This window comes from Gopherus evgoodei, chromosome 9 (genome assembly GCF_007399415.2).
Source record: "Gopherus evgoodei ecotype Sinaloan lineage chromosome 9, rGopEvg1_v1.p, whole genome shotgun sequence".
NCBI lineage: Eukaryota > Metazoa > Chordata > Testudines > Testudinidae > Gopherus > Gopherus evgoodei.
The window spans coordinates 35,371,529-35,395,167 of NC_044330.1; the positions used below are offsets into that span (position 1 = coordinate 35,371,529).

The window sequence follows — 23,639 nt, forward strand, 5'->3', positions numbered from 1 at the left end:
TGTTCAAATAAAATAGCCTTGACGAAAATGTGATTTATGAATATTCCTCAAGCACAAAGAAAGGCAAAATTAGCTGAGTTCATTATTCATAGTTAGCTCAGCTCTAACAGTATTCTAAATGTGTGTGTGTCTGTCCTCCTCTAAAAGCATACATATGCATCACTGCCCTCTAATAAATAAGATACCTGACCTAGACAGGAGGGCATGACTATATTGCCCTCTAGTGACTGCAGCCCACACAAAATAAACTAGATTACCACTGCTGCTATTAATAATACTACATGCTCTAGTGAATGCTGCCAGCTACTGCTGACACCTCTAAAGGCTGTGTGATCATGCCACTCTCTGGTGCTTGCAGCATTCACAGGAGATAAGTCATAAATCTACTACACACACTGGTGAATGTTTCACTAGTTACCACTAGCCTAATGACAAGTTATATATCAATCACTTCTTAGCAGGTTCAACTCCACTTCTGTAGCTGCTTTCTGCTGATGTTATTCCACTGAGATCAATAATTAATGTTAATAATTACTCTGATACATCCAGCGGGACTGCATGTGTTTCGAGACATGAGAACAGTCAGTAAGCTCACAAGTGACTTACATCCTGGGGAAATTTTTCAAGCATATCAGACTAAAAAAATCCATTTAACTTTCACATTTTTTAATTCTTTCCACGCTACTAATTACCAGAACTACTGGTGTTAAAATAAGAGCTTCCTCCTTCACAGTCCATCTCCTGCTATTTGATCCTGAAGTAAAATCACAATGCTGAATCTGTAACATCTCAATTATTTCTGCAGAAAAAGAATGCAACATTAAAAAACTAAGACTCCAACTTCACTACAGGATCAAACACGAAGAAGATGGAAAAAAGAGCTGTTAAAAATATATATATATCTGCAATAACAACAAACTGAACACAATAACATTACTGCCAAAGGGCCCAATCTGGTGAGGTGCTAAGTGCATCTGAGCCTGAGGCACTGAGTCTCAACTCTTAGTATTGGGAGCAGAGGCCTTAAATGATCTAGTACATGCATATTATTTTTCTTCCAGAAGAGATGAAATGGCCTTTGTGATGTGTTACATCATCATATTTGTTATTTCGATCGTATCCATGTGATGTACGCATTCCCCCTTCATTTTAATAATTGCAAAGCATGCTAATTTTAGAGATATTCCATCTAACTTCATGGAGAGAGAAATCTCCCATGAAAATGGAATGAAATGTTTACCTTAACAACAAGTCACCTCTATCAGTAATCTAGACAACGGTTCATAATGTTATTTATACTGAGTCGTCAGCTCAAAAAACAAGAGGACCTGTGAGAACAATATTAACCAGCCAGTATTCAGCCATTCACATTTAAATGACACAAATAGTTTAGCCATTACTAAATGAAGACGTGATCCTTCTTACTGGCAGGATAATTTTAAAATCTTGACCTCTATAGTCAGAGGGCCAAATTCTCCTCTCACTTAACTGACCTTGAAAGTCAATAGATTTACACTGGTGTAAAACCAGAGTGAGAAGAAAATCACTCTCTATATTTATTAAGGAGAAACTGGCAAGATTGACTGCTCATAATTTAACATGTCCTAAAAACACCTTTCCTTTTTTAAAACTGTCTCTTGCTTCTGTAAAATGTATCAATTCCCAAACCAAGTGCTTCAACACAGATTATATTTTCCTAGTCGGATAATTCATTAATAACAAATATAAAGCCCCTTTACTCTGCTTGCACAGCTCAATTCTTGTGAGCTGGCGGCGTTTAAAAAAATATAAGCTTCTTATACACTGCAGAATTTGGAGAGCAAGTTTTTTGCGTATTTCAGTACCCTGGCTACTCAGAAGAGCAAAGGAAACAGGAGAAAAAGTAAAGGCGAGGTCAGGTGTGCCCAAAACCAAAGCCCAATTGGAAAGTCTAGGATTTGCAAGCCCTAGAATTTGACAGTGCCCCTTTTAAGATGCCATTAAAACACACAATACAAAAACAACCTTATGAATGTTTTAGTACCTGCCAGTGCCAACATCCCACACTGCAACTGTGTGGTCAAAGGAACCAGTGATGATCCTATCTCCTGTGGTATTAAATGACAACGCAATAATTTCTGCTGAGTGCCCCTAAGAGAATATTAATAAAAAGGTACTTCAGAATATAAATGATACATTTAGGTCCAATACCTAATTTATACAGTAGGAATACAAAAATCACAGAAATGATTGTTTTCATTAGGCCATATAGTCCACCTCCTTGACAATGTAGTAAATTTTCTTGTTTCTTGTCTAGTCTTGCATAACTTTGACTATTCCACAGTATAATCTCGCTGCCCATATTACAATAGCATTTAATATCATATGCCACTTAAGTACTAGCAAATAGAACACTGGGAACAATCCTGAAATGACAGGGAGAATGAATTAGAATTGTGATCTAATAGGTCTTTTTCATATCAAATTTCTATGGAACAGTAGTTATTCACCATTAAATGAGAGAATGCTTTCATTACAATAAACGAAGGGCCAAATTCTCCGTGTGTGTGTGCATGAGAGAAAAGGGTCACTTCTCCGTGTGTGTGTGCATGAGAGAAAAGGCATATGGAGCCTCCTGCTGACAGGCCAAGGACAACTGCAGTCTCTACTGCTCCCTCTCTGTGTTCCCCCACCCTGAGGCATGCTTCTGTTCAACGGAGACAGAGAAGGGTGAGGAGGAGAATGTCCCTTGTCTACTCGATAGGCAGGAACACCAAAGGAGGCAGCCTGCATGCTGCCCATTACTTAGTCTTTAGGGGTACGTCTAGACTACCCGCCATATCGGCGGGTAGTGATCAATTTCTCAAGGATCGATATATCGCATCTCATCTAGACGCAATATATCGATCCCCGAAAGCGCTCCCGTCGACTCCGGAACTCCACCAGCGCAAACGGCGATAGCAGAGTCAACAGGGGGAGATGCGGACGTCAATCCCACGCTGTGAGGACGACAGGTAAATCGATCTAAGATACTTCGACTTCAGCTACGCTATTCACATAGCTGAAGTTGCGTATCTTAGATCGATCCACTTTCCCTGGTGTAGACCAGCCCTGGGAAAGGGATGAGGAAGTGATTTAAACATTTAGACAGAAATATTTAAATAGGGGAATCCTAGCAAACCAAATACAGAGAATAGAAATCACACTCTAGATGCACTTGGTGACTTGACTGAATTCTCTACATACATCATACAGAAGATGAATGATGCAGCTATTATAGCTATAATCCTAGACATTAACACCTTTTAAATTACTTTATATCAGCTCTCAGAGTTGCATAGGAATTATAGTTTAGTACTTATAATGATAAACTATGTTAATGAGAGCAGCAATATTTTCTAGCCTAGGACAGTAGTGACATTGAATTGGGAAAGTATGACATTTGATTAAACTGGTTTTTATGATTTTAATAAAGTAGCATAGCTTTCTTACTCTCTTTATGTTTTTGTAATCAATTATTTAACTACAGTCGCTAAGTGACTCAGCTAGTAATAGAAATTCTTTGCCTGCAAATACTGAAATGGATGATTAAGAAGTCTATTTATACCCCCATCTAATTCAATTAGGAACTAAAAAAGCACCAAACACCTTCAGAACAATAAAGAATGCAAACATACAGTTAACATGACCACTTCCTCTCCATTCTGGATATCCCATAGTTTGGCTGTCGTATCCATACTTCCAGTTGCTATCAGAGTGCTTTGAAGATTAAATGATAAACAAACCTGTAACACAAACATTGGGAAACAATAAACTTCCTATGAATTTTTTGTAAACTAACTGGGGTCAGGATCTGTATTTGAAAACACAGCAATAGTACAATTTAACAGTTTGTGACCCACAAATACAGTCATGGCACTTGAATAATGTTACAGCTGCAGTGCCTTCTACAGATTTCATTAGAGAAGCAACAAATCCTTGGCACACAAGCTTTGGAGGACAGCTTATTGGACTGAACTAACTAGTTACTTTAAAAATGATTGTGTGTGTTAAAAAAGGCTTATTGGCACATATGCCAACCCTATATTCAAACAATCTTTTTTACATACAACCTCATTTTTATTACAGGTATATATTTGAGCAAAAATGCAACGAAGTCCCCAACTCAGTCCTCACACTAATGACTGGGGCAGCCAGCTTCCAGTCCTCAGTAACTATATGATATGCTTGTTCTTCTAATGAGGAACACAAACGTCTTTGGGAAAAGGAAAACATTTGCTGGGAACTTAGTTGCATTTTCAGTTATGATATTCCATTTTTCATTATTGAACAAGTCTACATAGCATAGACATGTGGCAGCAGTTCATGTGTAATAAACATCTACTCTTTTAGAAATTACTGAAGGTTATGGGCCTGATGTTGAGAAACAGCATCTGATTTTGCAGGTATAATTCTTATCAATTATTTGCAGGTACAATTCATAGCACTTTGGGCCCAATCCAACTACTACTGAAGTCAGCAGAAACTGATCAAGCCCTAAGACATCTAATTACCTGATTTGTAGGCACAAAGACAGAGTTGAGACCCTTTTAAAAATCAGATCATTCATGTTAAGAGAAATCATTTCAAAATGCTCAGAGAACAAACAAATCACTTCAAGACATACCAATGCTACTGTACTCTGATGCAAAGCAGCAACTTCTCAGGCCCAGTTTTCACTTTTGCAACTTACAAATTAAACTGCTGAACCTACAATGCATACATAGTTTCTATACTTTTTTACTCTATTGAATGACAAATCAAAAGGCAATTTTTATAGAAAAATATAATCTGAGTGTCTCTGTGGGGTTTTCTAGTACATATAATTTTACAAGCCAAACATAAGAATCAAAAAGAAAAATCACGCTCCAGAAAAATAAGGGTATTGTTTCAAAAATGTAAACAAATTATGGGAGAAATCATAACTGAAATTTTCTAACATGCAATCAATTAAAAATATCAAATTTTAAATAGTCAAAAATAATTCTTAGCATTTGGCAAAAGAGGGAAACTGTAACCAATAAGAGATAAAAATAAATTATTTGAATTATATTCTGCTAATTGGATACAAAGTGTTGTGTTCTATTCCTTGACAGTATGCCTTTTTGTACATGCTCAAATAGTTTGATCAATATGGGTCAGTGCAGGAAAAAAGTAGCCTCTGTTGTTGCTAGTTCATGGAGGCTCTACAGACATCCCAGAGTACACAGCTATACCTGGAGGTTACACTGAATTCAAAGGCAGAAGAAATGCTCTCCAATGGGAGGCATAACAGACATCAGGCAGTGCATTCATGATATGTGATACTGCAGTTCACTGGAATAACAGGACAAAAGGGGCAAACTCTCAGGCAGGAATGATGTTAAAGGGCCATGTAGAAAAAAAGAGAGAATAGGTCCTTAGGCCAGGCAGGAGCTGATCTGTCTCTCCACTAGGAGAGTGATAAAGCTAGAGTCATGGGAGAGAGGGAGTGAAGAGTAACAGGACCAGAACAGACAACAGCAGAATGCAAGAGAAGATGGAAAAAATGTACTGATAATGAATGGCATAGAGAATGTGGATCAGAAACTTCTGTTCTCCCTGTCTCATAAAGAACAGGACATTCAATGAAACTGAAAATTCAAAACTGATATAAAGAGGTACTGTCACACAATTCATAATCAGACTGTGAAACTCATTGCCGCAGGTTGTTGTTGAAGCCAAGCATTTAGCAAGATTCAAAAAGCAATGGGACGTTTACTTGGATATCGAGAATATCCCCCAAAATTATAGTAGTAAATATATTTTAAACAAAAGTTTTAGGTTGGCTTTAGCCAACCTTTACATAATAGGGGTTAAAAGGAGATTCCCCAGGGGGCCAGATTATCCCATAACTACCTGTCGCTGGGTTTCCTGCATTTTCCTCTTAAGCATCTGGTACTGGCCACTGCTGGAGATAGGATATTGAACTAGATAAACCATAAACCTGATTCAGCATGGTAATTCCTATGTTCCTAAGAAATGGGTGCTCCTTTTGCTTTAGCTCTCTATGCTGCAAGCTGTCCCCTATGTCCCCAGCATACATAAGTAGATTCTCTTTGGATCCAGTTCTCCCATGCAGCCAGTGCCTTAAGACACCCACAGTTTGCACAGAGAGAAAGGCTACATATACACTGCACTGAATAGGGAGAAAGTTAACATTATTAATTACAAAGATCTAGATGCAAGTTTTTAAAACAGTAGAGTTTTGGCATTATGAGAGTTTGAATACAAGAGCAGAAGTTCTCCCACCCCACCCGTAAAGACGCACCATTATGAGACAATCTTGATTATACCAAAGTCCTAGATGACACTGAGAACTTTTGGATAATCAAGCAGTTTTTTCAGTGTAATTAACAAACATCAGAGGAAATGACTCTCTTATAAAGTAGTTGTAGTTTGACTTAAGTTTTGGAAAATCGAGATTGTACTGCATATGAAAATACAATTGGATGCAAAGGTTTAATATTGTAATGCAGGTACTCACTATTTCTGCTGTGTGTCCCCTGAAGGTATGATAACATTTTCCTGTTTCTGCACTCCATAATTTGCAGGTCTTATCAAAAGATCCAGTGGCAATTTTGTCACTAGGTGGAAAAATAGTCACTTTTATTTAGAAAAAAAGAGAAAAAAATCAAAGACAACAGAAGGAGAAACTGAAGAATTCACAATAATACATGATCCTTGATATACCAAAGCAGTATATTTTTCAAATCATCTCATGAACAAGCCTAGAGATTAGTGATATATTTTATGACTAAATTTGTGCCTGGCACTGTAGAGATTTGCATTCCTTGGGTCAGTTGTACAACACTCTACAAAGTCATTCTGTCCCATTTCCACACCAGGCATCAGATCAAAATCAGTGTGAGAGGGAGGGTAGCTGTGTTAGCGTAAATTCCCTCAATGCAAACAGATGCATTCTGCCAGATTATTTGATCTTGCAACACACCTTTTGGAAACTGAAGTTTTATTAAGGGAAAAACAAACAATTTGCTGGTGCACCATTCTTTCTTTGCAGCCTATTTAATTAATATTTTCAAATTGAAAAGACAGGACCAAATTCCCTAGTACATTGGGGCAGGTTTGTGCCTGTCCACCCATGCAAAGCTGTCAAAGCTGGCCACTCTAATTTACACCACAGACTAGACCATCTGATGAACATCCAAACAGACTTATTAAAAGTCACAAAATGTGTGCAGCCTTACAAAGTTGTTTCATATACATTGACATTGCACCTCAGTAACAACCACTGATCTCTTAGATCATTGTTTCCCAAACTTGGGACGACGCTTGTGTAGGGAAAGCCCCTGGCGGGTCAGGCCGTTTTGTTTCCTGCTGCACGGCCACGGGACATACTGGCCACTGCTTCCTACAGTCCCCATTGGCCTGGAGCAGCACATCACAGCCAGTGGGAGCCGCGGTCAGTTGGACCTGTGGACGGGGCAGGTAAACAAACCGGCCTGGCCCGCCAGGGGCTTTCCCTACACAAGTTTGGGAAACACTGTCTTAGATTACTGGTATAGTAGGTATGTGTGCACACAGCACCTCCCTCTGGCTTTCTTGGGACTCAATTTGTATTAAAACCTAACAGAGTGGAAGACCAATAGCATGGAACTCCCCATATATGTTTGTTTCTTTGATAAACCACTCAAAGTTACATTAAGTATCTAATTATCCTTCCAATGAAGGCAAAGGGAGTATTGTCATTGACTTCTATGGGTATGTCTACACTGCAATTAAAAACCTGTAGCTGGCCGTGCTAGCTAGCTCAGGCTAAGGAACTGTTTTATTGCACTGTAGATTTTTGGGCCCAGGTTGCAGTCCGAGCTCTGGGACCCTCCCAACATGCAGAATCCTAGCCCTGGTTCCAGCCCTAGTGTCTACACCACTGTTAAATAGCCCTTATCTTAAGCTCCTTAGAACTGGTCACCTGCAGGTTTTTAATTGCAGTGTAGACATACCTTATGAGATCAGGAATCTCTTCTCCTGAGTAAAATATTTTAAATGTCTGTTCAACCTTCTTTTTCCTCTTGCAATTACACAACCATTCATTTTGCCCAAATGAAGTGACTCACCACAAATAATTGTTAAAATAGTCTCCTAATGAACCCTATTAGGTGCTCACATACCATAGTGATGGATGTAGTATAGAAAACTAATGATTGGTGTTAAACTAGTTATTTTTCTTTGGAAATAGATTTTTAGCTCAGCTCTAGCTCAAGGTCATCAGCAGGTTCATTTTCTCTTATAATATGAAAAAATATCGGCCATCTACCACTTCTTCATTATCTAGATTTGTGCTATCTGGAATCCAGATTACTGATTACTCCTTACAAAGATTTGCATCAGACTTTGGTCTATATAGATAATATCAAATAACCCTACACTTTGTGGTTTTAAGTAAGAAATCACAATACACCTCTACCTTGATATAACGCTGTCCTCGGGAGCCAAAAAATCTTACCATGTTATAGGTGAAACCACGTTATATCAAACTTGATTTGATCCGCCGATGTGCACAGCCCCTCCCACCCAGAGCACTGCTTTACCGTGTTATATCCGAATTCGTGTTATATCGGGTGATGTTATAATGGAGTAGAGGTGTACTGCAAGGTTCTGAGCAGGCTCAACTCTCATTCAGATCAATGTAAACTGATAAGTAATAGAAATAGTAATAATAGTGCTTAACACATTAAGAATGGGCCCTTAACACACATTATATATACACACACACATACATACACGGATCTTAAATATGTACTTTTAACTGTAAATATATTTGATGATGGAAATAAAAATTCCTTTCTACCTTCTTCTGTAGAGTGTGGACAAAAGTATAACAGAGAAGAGAATGGTTTACTTTTTGAAGCACAAAACTCTCTCATAAAGAAGGTCGCTCCTGACTAATGTAAACCTCTGAAACCTCTGTACATGACATCATATTCTCTTTACACTACAGCTGCTAGCTCTGATCTAACCCAGATAACTACTGTAGAAAATAAAAGATATGCAGATTCACATTCGACACTGATGTAGCAGCACCCTCAAGATCTCCTATCAATTACACACCAGTTCTGACCAATTTCTAAGTCAGACCTTTGATAATAATGTATGTTACTAAATGGCTTAACCAACTTAAAAAAAAGACGGTTATGCTGGAAAAGCTGATCATTCTAACTAAAGCAACACAAGCTGTCATTACTCTACTTGACTTTAAAGTTTATAGGATAACTATATTTGCAACATAGCAATGTTGGCAACTAGAAGGTGTCTCAAAGACTCTGAAAACCTATTTACCCATAGGGATTATTGAAAGCTATTGCATAGACCACATTTCTGTGTCCCTCCAATGTACGTAGCTCCTCTCCTGATGCTGTGTCCCATATTTTGCATGTTCTGTCATAGCTTCCAGTGATAAAGCTAAAATGAAGAAAGATAAATGAGTTACAGAAGAGTAGAAACTTTCTCACGGCCTGGGTCCACAACCTGGTGAAGCCAAGGGGAGTCTTTCCATTGATTTCAGTGGACTTTGCATCAGGCTCTCAATAGTTTTCCCGCATTCCATGGTATCCATGAGAATATTGATCATGGCAAAGATTCTAAATCAAGCAATTTCCAAAATTTTACTAAATATTATATTTTTAAAAGATAACATTACCAGTGCTCAATGCATTCTCTGCTACTAAAAAGCTAGGCTTTCCTTTGGAAGAGATTACAGAGAAAAAAATCATTACAGCTAATAAACTAACAATTAAGTCAATTACAGCTGAGCGTCACTCACAGTGAAAGTCCCAAAGTGCTTAAATGTATTTCAACGGACTTGCACTCCACTTATACTGAGCCTCACCGGACTTTCAGTGACATTCGCTTTACTATAATGTGTTTTTTTCTGCTATTCCTGCTGGAATACAGCAGCTATCACAACATACGTGAGAGGAGAGAGTGCCACCAATTGAATACCACCACCATTTTTTGCAGCCCCCTTGGTTTTTCCTTAGAAGTCTGAAATTCAGGTACATGAAATGCTTACATCTGCTTAGATACAATCATAACACAAAGGGATTTTGTTTGCAGGATAGATATGATCACTGAAATTCACGATTTAATTTCCACATTAAAAATAGTTTTCCATTAGTAATTATGCATTTTGAATTTAAAAATGAAAACTTACCAGGAACCAGATTTGTTAAATGCTACATTGGTCAGTGGCAATATATGTGCCCTAAGCACCTGAAATACAGGAAAATTAAGATTTGGTGCAATTTCAAATAAAATCAGATTACTAGGCGTTTTTGAACTAGCCTAATATCTACTCTTCTCAATATTTTCTTCCCATTTTAGTCATGCTAGCTGAGCAGTTATGACGGTAATACATTAATCCCCAGCCAAAAGAAAGCACGTGTGACCAATTACCACTGTAGAATTCATGCAGAAAATTTCTGTCTTCACTAGGAATTGCAGTGGTGCAGCTACGCTTCTGATTCACTGGCCACAAATGGCTGTGATTGAAGCAGATCCTCAGTGTTCATAAAGCCTGAATGAGCTGTCCTCTCTGTATTTCATTGTGTGCTGCCTTCTTTGAGAACAGAGAAGGAACCTTAAGAGTTTCAGGAGGGGTGGGAGAAATAAATGGCCCTTATGGACCATGAGTGAGGGCTTCCTTGAAAGGTGCTTCAACAACTGTTCTTTGGTGTTTGCTGTTAAGCCATATACTACAAACTACTGCATCCACTGGCAAGAAATAATTTTAAATGTACATTGTGAGATGCTTTCAACAAGCGTAAGACGTTGTTTTTAAAAATGGGGAGAGAGAGGCAATGCCAGAGTTCCACACCCAAAGGTTCACCATAATAAAAGTCTTATCACTACTGATTTGAAATACACTGCTGGAATCTCTAAAAAGCAGATGTCAGAATGGAGAAACTCACCAGGATGAAATTCAGAGAGGAGATTTCAAATGTAGCCACTGCCTGGATCGTTTAGATTATGGAACCAACTCTCTTCAAACACACTGTGTAAGATCTTTTGGTCAGAGGCATTTTGAGTTTATTCTTTCTATAAACTATAAACGGTCAGACATACCTATGGCACTATATGAAAAGATTTATTAAATAAGTAATAATTATTAATAGGGCCCTATCAAATTCACGGTCCATTTTGATCAATTTCATGGTCATAGGATTTCAAAAATCATGAATTTCATGATTTCAGCTCTTTAATTCTGAAATTTCACAGTGTAGTACTTGTAGGGGTCTTGACCCAATAAGGAGTTGTGGGAGGGGTCACAAGGTTATTGTACAGGAGGTTGCAGTACTGCTACCATTACTTCTGCACCGCTGCTGGCGGTAGTGCTGCCTTCAGACCTGAGCAGCTGGAGAGCAGCAGCTGCTGGCTGGGAGCCCAGCTCTGAAGGCAGAGCCACTGCCAGTAGCAGCACAGAAGTAAGGATGGCATGGTAAGGTATTGCCAGCCTTACTTCTGCGTTGCTGCCTGCAGAGATGGGCCCTTCTTCAGCAGCCACCACTCTCTGGTCGCCCAGCACTGAAGGCAGCATAGAAGTAAGAGTGGCAATACTGCAATCCCGCTAAAATAACTTTGTGACACAGACACACCCACAACTCCTTTTGGGTCAGGATCCCCAATTTGAGAAAGGCTGGTCTCCCCCATGAAATCTGCATAGTATATGGTAAAAGCACACAAGAAGACCAAATTTCACGTTCCATGATACGTTTTTCATGGCTGTGAATTTGGTAGGCCCTAATTATTAATAATGCCAAATTAAAATCAATCTGCCACTATATTTAAGAATAAATTAGTTATATTGCCAACAACTTTCTGCATTTCTCTGGCTATTCTTATACATGACTTGCCTTTCAATAAAACTTTTATCCTTTACAAGCCAGCTTCTGCTTGATCCTATTATATAGTGCCAACATAACTAGGGCCCTACCAAATTCACAGCCATGAAAAACACATCATGGATCATGACATCTGGCCTCCCCCCATGAAATTAGGTCTTTTGGGTGCTTTACCCTATACTATACAGATTTCATAGGGGAGACCAGTGTTTCTCAAATTGGGGGTCCTGACCCAAAAGGGAGTTGCAGGGGAGTCAGAAGGTTATTTTAGGAGGGTCGCAGTATTACACCCTTACTTCTGTGTGGCCATCACATCTGGGTGGCTGAAGAGTGGTGGCCGTTAGCCGGGTGCCCAGCTCTGAAGGTAGTGATCTGCCAGCAGCAGCACAGAAGTAAGGGTGGCAATACTATACCATCCACCCTTACTTCTACGCTGCTGCCTTCAGAGCTGGGTGACCGGAGAATGGCAGCTGTTGACTGAGGGTGCAGCTCTTTAGGCAGCAGCATAGAAGTAAGGGTGGATGGTATGGTACTGTCAGCCTCACTTCTGCCTTCAGAGCTGGGCTCCCAGCCAGCAGCCACCACTCTCCAGCTGCCCAGAAGTAAGGTTAGCAATACCGCAAACACCACCACCACAATAACTTTGCAACCCCCAACTCCTTTGTGGTCCAGGACCCCTACAATTACAACACCATGAAATTCAGATTTAAATAGCTGAAATCATGAAATTTATGATTTTTTAAATCTTATGACCATGAAATTGACCAAAATGGACCGTGAATTAGGTAGGGCCCTACACATAACCTTACTTGTGAATATCACACCATTTGTTGACATTGAAATGAAGGGATGTTACAAATGATCAATTAGACCATCACTGCAGGACCAAGGAGGAGAAATGCGTAATAAGCAATGCTACTTAATCTGTGGCATATAGGCAGAGCCTCCAGCTTCCTGCTGTTATTTCTGGTAAAAATGGAAACAGTATAAAATGGAGCAGAATTCTGTCACAGAGCAGAGAAGACAGGAGGGTTGGGGATCTTAGAGGAGGAACTGACAGAAATGGAGGAGAAATAGTTATGGAACAGCTCAAGGAAGAGGAGAGAGGCTACTTATGAGTTAGAGAGATTTTGCCCTTCAGGGAAAGTAGAGAGAGCTGCCACTACAGTTTCTGCAGTGGAAATGGGCCATGAAGATGTGGAAAATTACAATAATTTGTTTTTTTTTCAAACACCCACAAGTATATAAATATATGCACATTAGCATAAATACTTATGGAAATGTATGGAGATTTGATCTCAAGGTTTCTTAAGGCCCCATGCAGGCAGCACTGGTAGTGAGAAATAAACTTCTTGTGAGAGCATAAATGTATCTGACAATTAGCAAATGAGAGAGAGGATGTTAGACAGATTTATGTTCAAGTTCAGATCCTAACATTTTTCCCAGTATCAAAGCCCATTTTTGTTAAAAGCCCAGAAACATAACTGCTCCATCTGCAGAACCCATCTGAAGTCAATGAGAGTTGCCTGTGCAAAATGCCAAACCTTAAGGTGATATCAGGGAATGTGTGTATCAGTACTGTAATTTAGGCTAAAGCAGTCCATGAGATAAATTTCCAGAACAGTGCAGCATGCAACGGCCATACAACAATCTCAAATGCCTGTTCAGTTGCTACAGAAGCATGATACTCTGCTGGTTGTCTAACACAAAGTCACGATCACATAATTATAGGAAACAGCAAAGAAGACAGAGATGGGAAATGAGCCAATGCTGATCAGATTTGCCTGGCTCTTGTATTGCTAAATAAGGGAAATCAACCATTATCTGTCCCCAGAATGAATTTGGTCTTTGCTTTCTGTGGATATTTTTGTCATATACCAGAAAGACAAAGTGTGTAAGGTAATATCCTTTATTGAATCAACTTCTGTTGGTGAAAGAAACTAGCTTTCAAGCTCCACATAGCTCTTTTTCAGACCCAACATTGTCTCTCTAGTACAGACATGGGCAAACTACGGCGCTCGTCCTCTGAGCTCCTGGCCAGGAAGTCAAGACTCCAGCTCCTCCCCTGCCACTGCGCAGGCTGTGCTCTGGCCCGCCGCTCCCACAGGACAGCGTGGGGAGTGCAGCTAGCTCTGGCTAGGTGTCGCAGCTGTGAGCTCCTGCTGCTGGTAAGGGGGCAGGGAGCAGGAGGGTTGGGTAAAGGAGCGGGGGATTCTGGGGGGCAGTCAGGGAGGAAGGGACGGTTGGATGGGGCAGTGCTTCTGGGGGGCGGTCAGGAGATGCAGAACAAGGAGGAGTGGGAGTCCCAGGGGGCCTGTCGGGGTGGGGATGTGGATAGGGGTCGTGAGGGCAGTCATGGACAGGGGTTTTGGATAAGAAGGTGGGATCTCATGGGGCAGCTAGGGGCAGGGAGTCCCAGAAGAGGATGATCAGTGGATGAGGAGCAGAGGGTGGTTAGATTAGGGGTGGGAGTCCCGGGGGGGCTGTCAGGGGTGTGGATAGGGGTCGGGACAATCAGGGGACACGGGGGTTGGAGGGAGGCAGGGGTCCCGGGAGGAGACATCAGGGGACAAGGAGCAGGGGAGTTGGATGAGTTGGGGGTTCTGAGAGGGGCGGTCAGGGGCCAGGAATTGGGAGGGGTAATAGGGGGCGGGGGGCTAGGCTGTTTGGGGAAGCACAGCCTTCCCTACTCGGCCCTCCATACAGTTGTGCAACCTCGATGTGGCCTCAGGCCAAAAAGTTTGCTCACCCCTGCTCTAGTATATGATTGACCAGTGCCATCTGCTGATCTGATGAAGATACAACAATAGCTTATTGCAGATGAAAAAATGTAACATTTGGAAAGTAAATTCTATTACTGACTCTCGTTTACAACAAAGTACAGCTAAATCAATCCTCTTCTTGTGACTTGTGGAAAAAATTGGGTTATTTAAAGCAAATTTACCAAGGTGTTGTATGTAGCAAAAGCACAAAAATATTGTTCTAACCTTTTCTATTTAAAAGGTGACAAATTATTCAATACAAAAAAAAAATCAAAATAATAAACTACTAATTCCAAATACTCAGAAAAAAGACCAAGTGGAGGTGAGGAAAATGAGAGATGTAGAAACTAAATTTCTACAGAAGACCTATGCCTTAGCAACCACAATTCTTGTACCTCACAATAGACCTGGCTGAAAGAGCAGCTTAAGAACTGTTTACTCTCTAGCCTTAGGATTTCTGCAAAGATAACATTTTTGCTAGGGCTGGGAGATACTGGTATTATTTAAAACTAATTATTAATGGGAAAGCTATCAGGATAATCACAATTTTGAGATCATTTCTAAGAACCCACAGCAGGCAAGACAGATCCAGATTCAGTCCTGTTTGCACCGCCAGAGCAGTGCAAACGTTATGGAGAATTCTGTAGGGCCAAATTCTGTTCTCAATTGTCCAGTTATACCTGGTCTATACTTAAAGCTTAAGATGACATAGCTACAGCACTCAGGGATGTGAAAAGTCCACACTTCTGAGTACCATACCTACACCAGTCAAACCCCTGGCATTAATATGGCCAGACCGACAGAAGAATGTTTCCATCAGGTAGCTGCCACTCATTTGGAGAGGTGGAATCACTACAGTGACAGAAAAGCCCCTTCCCTTACTGTAATCTACACCTACACCACAGGCTTACAGCGGCATAGGTATAGGGCCATAGCTATACAAAAAACCTCTACTCTGCAGAGTAGAGATAGCCTCAAGCTAATGTTGATGCAGAGCTATTCTGGATTTACAACAGTGTAACTGCAATCAGAAAAGATCCAGAAATTATTTTCAACATGCCTCGTACCTTAAAAAGGTAGAACTTGTGGTCCTCTTGTTGCCCAAGCTTCTCTTGTAACCTTAGTACTAAATGTATGACCTGCTCTTTGCGTGAAGCTGTGATGAGAGGTTCTGCTTTTCGGATTTCTTCTACTAAGGCGCCTACATCTGTACTAGAGTGCATGGAAAAAACATGTCTCATCCACTGACGAACAGTTATGGTAAACACATTATTTACTTACAGAGAGAGAAAATAAGCAGTCAGATGTGACACTGCTGTTTAGTTTAAGCAACGTCAAAATATAAATACTTTTAAATATGTTTTACTGGTTTTGAATATACTTTTAATCTTTCAGAAAAAAAATTACATTTGACTTTTAAAACTGTAGTTTTTCAGAGACCCTTCACTTTTCAAAGGAAAGATTCCACAGGGGGTGTAATACAGCTAATACCCAAATGACACTTTCAACCTTTAACACTAATTTAGTCTTAAATTGAAGCTAGAACCTCTTGATAGGTAAAAAACCCAACAAACAGCAACAATATTGTTATGAACAGGATTAAACCTTGTTATGGGCCGAGTTAAATCCTCATTTGAAACTGACGGGTATGAATGTGCCCTTCATTTAAGACAGCTGTAAGAGACAGCTAAAGGGCTACACCTAAAACAAAGCATATGGAGCCTGCCCAGAAACAAGCACTATGTAGGTGGAGGGTTCCACTGGGTATTGTTTTAGTGTTCGTGAATGGGTGTGGAAGAGACTAAGGTACAAGAAACAGAGATTCAGAGGAAGAGTGAGCAGTGGCGGATTAGCCATTGAGCCAGTGGACCCCACGCCCAGGGGGCCCAGTCAACTGCAGCGCCAGGTGGGTGGAGTGGGGGCAAGACCCCACACCCCAACCCTATTTCCTCAGCAGAAGCACTAGAGGGGTGCAACGGGGCAGGGGGCTGCAGGCAGAAGTGGTAGGGAGGGGCCCTGACTTGCTCTGGCCCAGGACTCCACAAAACTGTAATCCATCTTTGAGAGCAAGAAATGCCAAGCAGCTGTCTCTACGCACATTGAGACCCTGGGAGAAGCCTGGAGAGATTCTGGTTTGGTTATGGTGGCTGAAAGAAGCTTGGGCCTATATGCTAAGAAACTATTCCTTTAGGGTTTGTAAATAAACAAGATTGCATCAAAGAAAATACCAGACTCCATCACCAATTTCTTCTCTCATCTGGATTAACCTACAAGGCCCCAAACTTTGACTAGTCACTCAGGTCAAAAAGGGGCAACAAAATGAACAAAAAATTAAAGTTCACAAACAGAAATCATGTTTATAAAATGTAACTATTTTTACATGTTTTCACAAATCTAAGGCCTAATTCTGCAGCTCTTACTGCTGTAAGTAATCCATATGTCCATGGGTAGTCTTATTGGATAGGCTTAATGTTCTGTTGGTGTATTTGGTGTATAAACCATCAGGTTCTACAAGAGATTTTGCAGCTGGGTTTTTCTAGACTACTGGCCTTTCAATGTGTATGCTGATGTTGGCCTCGATGAGACAACTATATCTTCCTGTAAGCAATGTGACTTGTTGGATTTTATCCAGAGTATTGAAAAAAGCTCCCAGAGGTTCAGTCGTACACTAAGCCTTATCTTTGAGTTTGGAGTGAAAATTATGAATGTGCAGGCCACTCTACCCATCAATTCATGTGTTTTGACTGAGACACTATTCTACCAATATCAGCACTGGATCTGTCTTATTTCTTTGTGGACTAAATCTAATGAATCTTGTGGATTTTGGTGTCCTCCTTACTGGTGCTGGGGCATATTTGACTTCTGTCTCTGCACCACTTCCAGACAGAGTCAGCTGATTCAATTAGTTCACTGATAGCTACCTTCAGCAGTATAATATGGCCCTTGGCTCTCATAATATATTATTTCTTGTGCCTGGCAGCCACCAGACTTAATGATCTGAGGCACCTGAAGCAACTGAAACAAATGGGAGAGGAAATGGCTGAAATCAGCATGAAGTCTGATTATCTTCTCTATCGGACTCAATGGCACACAGAGGTGCTAGCACTCAACCATAGATTGCACAAATCACCTGAAGGTCAGTGGGCAAAGCTACCAACCAGAATGGTGAATATCCATGTACATGGGTTTGTGGAGCACCTTTCTATCTTCTCACAGTAGCATCCAGTAGAACTCTCTCAGTTGGTGTGATGTCTAATCATAGAATATCAGGGTTGGAAGGGACCTCAGAAGGTCATCTAGTCCAAACCCCTGCTCAAAGCAGGACCCCAGACAGATTTTTGCCCCAAATTCCTAAATGGCCCCCTCAAGGATTGAACTCACAATGCTGGGTTTAGCAGGCCAATGCTCAAAGCTATCCCTCCCCCTTCCCCAATGCAAACTGATACCTTGCCAGACTATTATGTTCCTTCAATTGATCACTGTGGTGAATGTGTCACATTCTTCACAGAAGAGACAGATCTTCAGGCTGATGTCTTCCACCCTTTGAGAACCAGAGCTGCAGGCTCCTGATGATATGTCTACCCATAGTTAGGTTCCATTTGGCCTCTGATAAGGATATCCATGTCCCCTGTGTTACCCAAGAGCCCCCTGTCTTCATTCTAAACTTGGCTGTGAAACTGACTTCCTTTGTAGTCATAGCAATGGACCTATTTCAGAGATGCTGAGCACTGACATCTCCTACTGACCTCTGTGGTAGTTGCGGGCGCTCAGCACTTCTGAAAATCAGGCCATACACTTTTCTTCCATAGAACACACTGCCACTGGCTAAACTCCTATTAACTTCAACAGGAGCAGACACTCAGTTTACCCATCTAGATAAATGGGGATTATTAATAGTATTTTACTTACCTATCTCATAGTATTGTTGTGAGGATTAATTAATTAGTGAGACTGAATCTGAACTCATTTATATCAGTGTAATTCAAATGTCTTTGGTACAGCTGATTTCAAGCAGTGTAACTAAGAGCAGAATCAGGCCCATTGATGAGAAACATTCTGAAGATAAATGGTGTTACTGTACAGAAGTGCTAAATGTTATTAATTACAACATTACAATTTGTATCACCAGAAAATTCTGAATTTTTGCTGGCTAGTTAAGAGTTTGTGGACATGCATTGATGTGACAGGTCTGTAAACAAAAGCAGTTCCCACCTCCACCTCCACCTCCTGACACTGCACCAAGAGTTGCAACAGCAGAATGATCAGTCAGAATGTAGGATTTCTTAATGCCCTCAAATAATCAGAAATATTAAGAGAACAAAAGTTAACCCATAAGAGAAAAAGTTTGTAAACGTGATTTGGGACAACAATTGAACAGAGCTGTACATAACCTACTATTAAGTTATTCTGTAAAATAAGGTATACTTTTGCTGTCTAAAATAATACAATACTTACCCAGGACTGAGATCAAGTAAATCTATGGATTTGGTCTTCAATTCACCACCCTGAACATATTCCAAAATAATGCCTTTGAAGAAACAATAAACAATTCTAAATTAGAAGTTCATCATGGCTGCTGGCTTTTTTTCGGGGGTGGGGGTGCATACTATCTGACATTTACATTGATATAACAACATTCACTTCAATAGAGATACTCCTGATTTACACCCCATTCTTATCAAAATCAGAATCAGGATGACAGCATTTCTTTCTTTGGTATTGGCAGAATGCACCTATGTTAACTTCTCTATTTGCAAAAGTCTACATGCAGAACTGAATATAAAATTGTCTACCCAGGTTTGGGCAGACTCTGGCACTTTTAAAAGATGTATTTTGAACTTTGGAATTAAGATGTTTGGCCACATCACTTCCTGTTTAAAGAAGATATTTAGAGCATTCTGCTGCTGTCTGGCATTCAGCAGGAAGGGCTATTCTAGATGAATTTTTATCTACTTATGCATTTTGCCAGGTTTGTGAGCAAATGTTTAATTTGGCAGGTATTCTTTCCTGACATTCTGAGCCTCCTTACCTCCATTTTTCATGTTTAACTATTTATCAGAGAAAGTTGATCCCAGAAAAAGAGAGAAAAGAAGGTTCCTAAACAGATTGACACCAAACTTTATTCTATTATTGAATTCCTGGAAAGATTGTTTCCTACAGTAAACCACATATTACCTCAATGCTTCTGTCAAGATTACATTTGATAAGACACAAAAATCTGTAAGTATTGAATTTCCTACAATAGGTTTACATTTACTTTGCAGCCATTTCCTTGGGGGTTCTTCTTTCACATCAGTTTGAAAAAGGTGTAACTCCACCGGGCTCAGTGGTATAAACCCCAGTTAATACTGGTATATTTACACCAGAATTAACAGGGATTTATATTTAGTCCACAACATCCCTTTAGTTATGTTATGACTCAAAACCTCCTGCAGCTAAGGTAATAAATCTCTTCAGGATTGTTATGCAGTCATTGGAAATATTTAGGGAAGGGTGAAAACACGTCCCCAACCACACATTATGTAAATTTGCAGTAATACAAATATTTTAAATTGCAAAAGCAAAAAACCAACAGCACTGAGATTTTCCCCTTCAGACATTTTGCAATAGATGATCAGACAGCAAAGCTGCTGAGAGTCAGGGTACGCAGGACAGGCTAAGCTCTTAGGAGCAGGGACCATCTTTTGTTCCGTGTGTTCAGTGGGGTCCTTGTCCCTGACTAAGGGTCCCACTGTTAAAGCAATATGAATACATAACAGTCCCATGAACAGGCACAGAAATGATTGCTCAGGAGAGTCAGATAAAAGGCAGAGGGAATAGCTAAACCATCTTCATAGCAGGAGAGATGATAAGTACAAAGGTTTCTGTGAAGGCAGCCTGGAGCTGGGCAGCCCTGCCAGAGTCCTGGGTGCCTCTTCTGCTACCCATTCATTCCTGACTCCTTCTCCCATCTGCTTCCTCCTCCTCCCATCCCAACAACACTGAGCCCTTCCTCTGTTCCCAACTACCCATCCTCCATCAACTCCTCTCCGCCCTCCCCCCAACCCCACCCCATCCCCGGGCTCTTCCCCCCGTCACCCTGCGGCCCTCCGCCCGCCCATCCCGAGGCTCTTCCCTCCACTCACCCTCTCTGCCCTCCCGCCGCCCATTCCGGGGCTCTCCCCCCACTCTGCGGCTCTTCCCCCCCAGTCACCTTCTCCGCCCTCCCCACCCCCACTCTGCAGCTCCTCAGTCACCCTCTCTGCCCTCTCTCCCAGCCCAGGGCTCTTCCCCCCAGTCACCCCCTCTGCCCTCCCCCCGCCACCCTGCGGCTCTTCCCCCCAGTTACCCCCTCTGCCCTCCCCCCGCCACGCTGCGGCTCTTCCCCCCCAGTCACCCCCTCTGCCCTCCCCCCGCCACCCTGCGGCTCTTCCCCCCAGTTACCCCCTCTGCCCTCCCCCCGCCACGCTGCGGCTCTTCCCCCCCAGTCACCCCCTCTGCCCTCCCCCCACCACGCTGCGGCTCTTCCCTCCAGTCACCCCCTCTGCCCCACCACCACCCTGCGGCTCTTCCCCCCCAGTCACCCCCTCTGCCCCCCCCCCCGCCACCCTGCGGCTCTTCCCCCCAGTCACCCCCTCTGCCCTCCCTCCCTCCCAGCCCAGGGCCCTTCCCCCCAGTCACCCCCTCTGCCCTACCATCATCCTGGGGCTCTTCCCCGCCATCACTCCTCTCTGCCCCACCCCCATCCTGAAGCTCTGCTCCCCACAGCACTCTGTGCCCCCCGCTCCGCACCCGGCGGGTAATATCGCAGCAGGAGCCTCTTCAGCTTCATCTTCGTCCCGCAGGCCGAAGCCCAAGCGCCGGCTTCGTTACCATAGAAACCAGCCAAACAGACTCGCCCGCAGTGCGCAGGCGCGGCTGCGGCTGGCCAGGCAGGGCAGAGGAGCATGATAGAGCGGCCCCGATCCGCGCCAGGGAAGGTTAAAATGCGCTGGGCTGCGCGCGGGGCTCGCACACGTCCGGGAGGGGAGGGGCGGAGCCCAGGGTTCCGCGAGCTGGGGGGCCGCGGGCCGCGCCTCTGCCCCACAGGCGTGTCGGGGGCGGGACCTAGCCCCAGCCGCCCTTACGGTGCTTACGACCTCAGGCGGCGCTGGCCCGTCTCTACCTGGGAAATGTTCTGCTCCCCATCGCACCGGGTCAGCTCCCAGCCTGAGCCCGGAGTTGTAGCCCCATCGCATCGCGCCACCCTCCGGCAGAGCCGGCCAGCCCAGCACGGGGAGCGCCCACGGTCCCCAGCGTGCGCCAGCCTGGCCCGTGAGCCCCAGCGCTACATCCACAGACTCCCCGCCGCTTTTCCTTGTGCAGCCCCGCCACCAGCACCCCCCTGCTGTCCCCAAAGCTACGGCTAGTGTCCTGTTTATACACCGGGGGGTTAGTTAGACCTTTAAGGGCATTTTCTGTTCAGCTTTTAGCCTCTTGTCTTTCTGCACCAAGACATTTGGGCAATAAAATGGCCTGCTAAATTAAAAGCTCAGACAGGTTGCCTTGTCCAAGTACCAAAGTTCAAGGGAAGTCTGGTTGTAGAGGATCCCCCTCTTTTTCTAACTAATAAAAAAAAAAGTGCAGCATATTATGGGTAAGAAAAACAAAAAAGAGCATAATAGAAATTAGTGTGCCAGATTTTGTCATCTTTCACACACACACCTAACTGACTCCAGTGATGTCACTAGGTAACCAAGGATAAGATTGGGCCCTATATGTTTATACCATTTCTTCAAGGATGAAAATAGATTTAAAACTAATTTAAGGACAGACGTGGATAACAGTGCAGAAAATATAGATGAACTGGTCATAATTTAAAAGGGATGCGGGACATTGCATTCAGTAGTTTCCCAGTTTTACTTAGTAGTTGGCAATGTAACAAAGTAAACCTGCACAGAAAAGAGAAAATTACAGTTGCTTAAACCAGATACTTTATATAAGAACATAACAACAGCTCTGTACTGGGTCAGACCAAAGGTCCATCTTGCCAGTATCCTGTCTTCCGACAATGGCCAATGCCAGCTGCCCCAGAGGGAATGAACAGAGCAGGTAATCATCAAGTGATCATCCTGTTGCCCATTCCAAGCTTCTGGCAAACAGAGGCTAGGGACACCATCCCTGTCCATCCTGGCTAATAGCCACTGATGGATCTATCCTCCATGAACTTATCCAGTTCTTTTTTGAACCCTGCTGTAGGCTTGACCTTCACAACATCCTCTGGCAAGGAGTTCCACAGTTTGACACTATGTTATGTGAAAAAATACTTCCTTTTGTTTGTTTTAAATCTGATGCCTATTAATTTCATTTGGTATCCCCTAGTTCTTGTGTTATGATGAGTAAATAACATTGCCATATTACTTTCTCCACACTACCAATGACTTTATAAACCTCTATCATATCCCCCCTTAGTCATCTCTTTTCCAAGCTGAAAAATCACAGTTTTATTAATCTCTCCTCATATGGCAACTGTTCCATATCTCTAATCATGATGAGTACAGAGTGAGTGATACTCTACTTCATCACCAGGACGGAGAGACAACAATGAATTAAAAGAAAGAGAAGTAGGAACTCACACCAGTACTGGGGCCCAGTCCTCACAGCTTATTCAATCACACAAGCACTAATTAAAGACAATTGGACTGTTCTGATAATGGTTGCTGGATTGGGCCCTGATGATGAAGAATTTGATACTTTTATCACTTTTCAGTTGCTCTGCATTCTGAAGAGGCAGGAGCACCAATCTAATACATATTTAAAAGCTACTAAATGCCTAAAAAAAATGCCAGTAATTTAAGAAACCAAATAAAGCTCAAAAGTCAAAACCGTGGTCAGAGACAGAAGAGGAAGACTTTAAAATATATAGTATGAACAGAGATAATCAGCAAGGAATCATGAAAGGATGATGATTTGTGGTAAATATGGTAAAAGGGTTATGCAGAAATAACTCAGAGCATCAACA

General features: G+C 42.1%; 1 protein-coding gene across 1 annotated transcript in view; it reads right to left on the minus strand.

Annotated features, from left to right (window-relative positions):
• Nucleotides 1–21,510, minus strand: part of DAW1 (dynein assembly factor with WD repeats 1) — a 35,658-nt gene extending 14,148 nt beyond the window's left edge. Inside the window, exons 1-8 of the mRNA XM_030576106.1 lie at nucleotides 21,431–21,510; nucleotides 19,115–19,187; nucleotides 15,727–15,871; nucleotides 10,211–10,269; nucleotides 9,337–9,459; nucleotides 6,524–6,623; nucleotides 3,657–3,764; nucleotides 2,024–2,130 (exon numbers count right to left, since the gene is read on the minus strand). Of these exons, the coding sequence (XP_030431966.1) occupies nucleotides 2,024–2,130; nucleotides 3,657–3,764; nucleotides 6,524–6,623; nucleotides 9,337–9,459; nucleotides 10,211–10,269; nucleotides 15,727–15,871; nucleotides 19,115–19,187; nucleotides 21,431–21,470 (755 nt within the window). The 5' untranslated portion in view covers nucleotides 21,471–21,510. The remainder of the gene's footprint in view (nucleotides 1–2,023; nucleotides 2,131–3,656; nucleotides 3,765–6,523; nucleotides 6,624–9,336; nucleotides 9,460–10,210; nucleotides 10,270–15,726; nucleotides 15,872–19,114; nucleotides 19,188–21,430) is intronic.
• Between the last annotated feature and the right edge of the window lie 2,129 nt (nucleotides 21,511–23,639).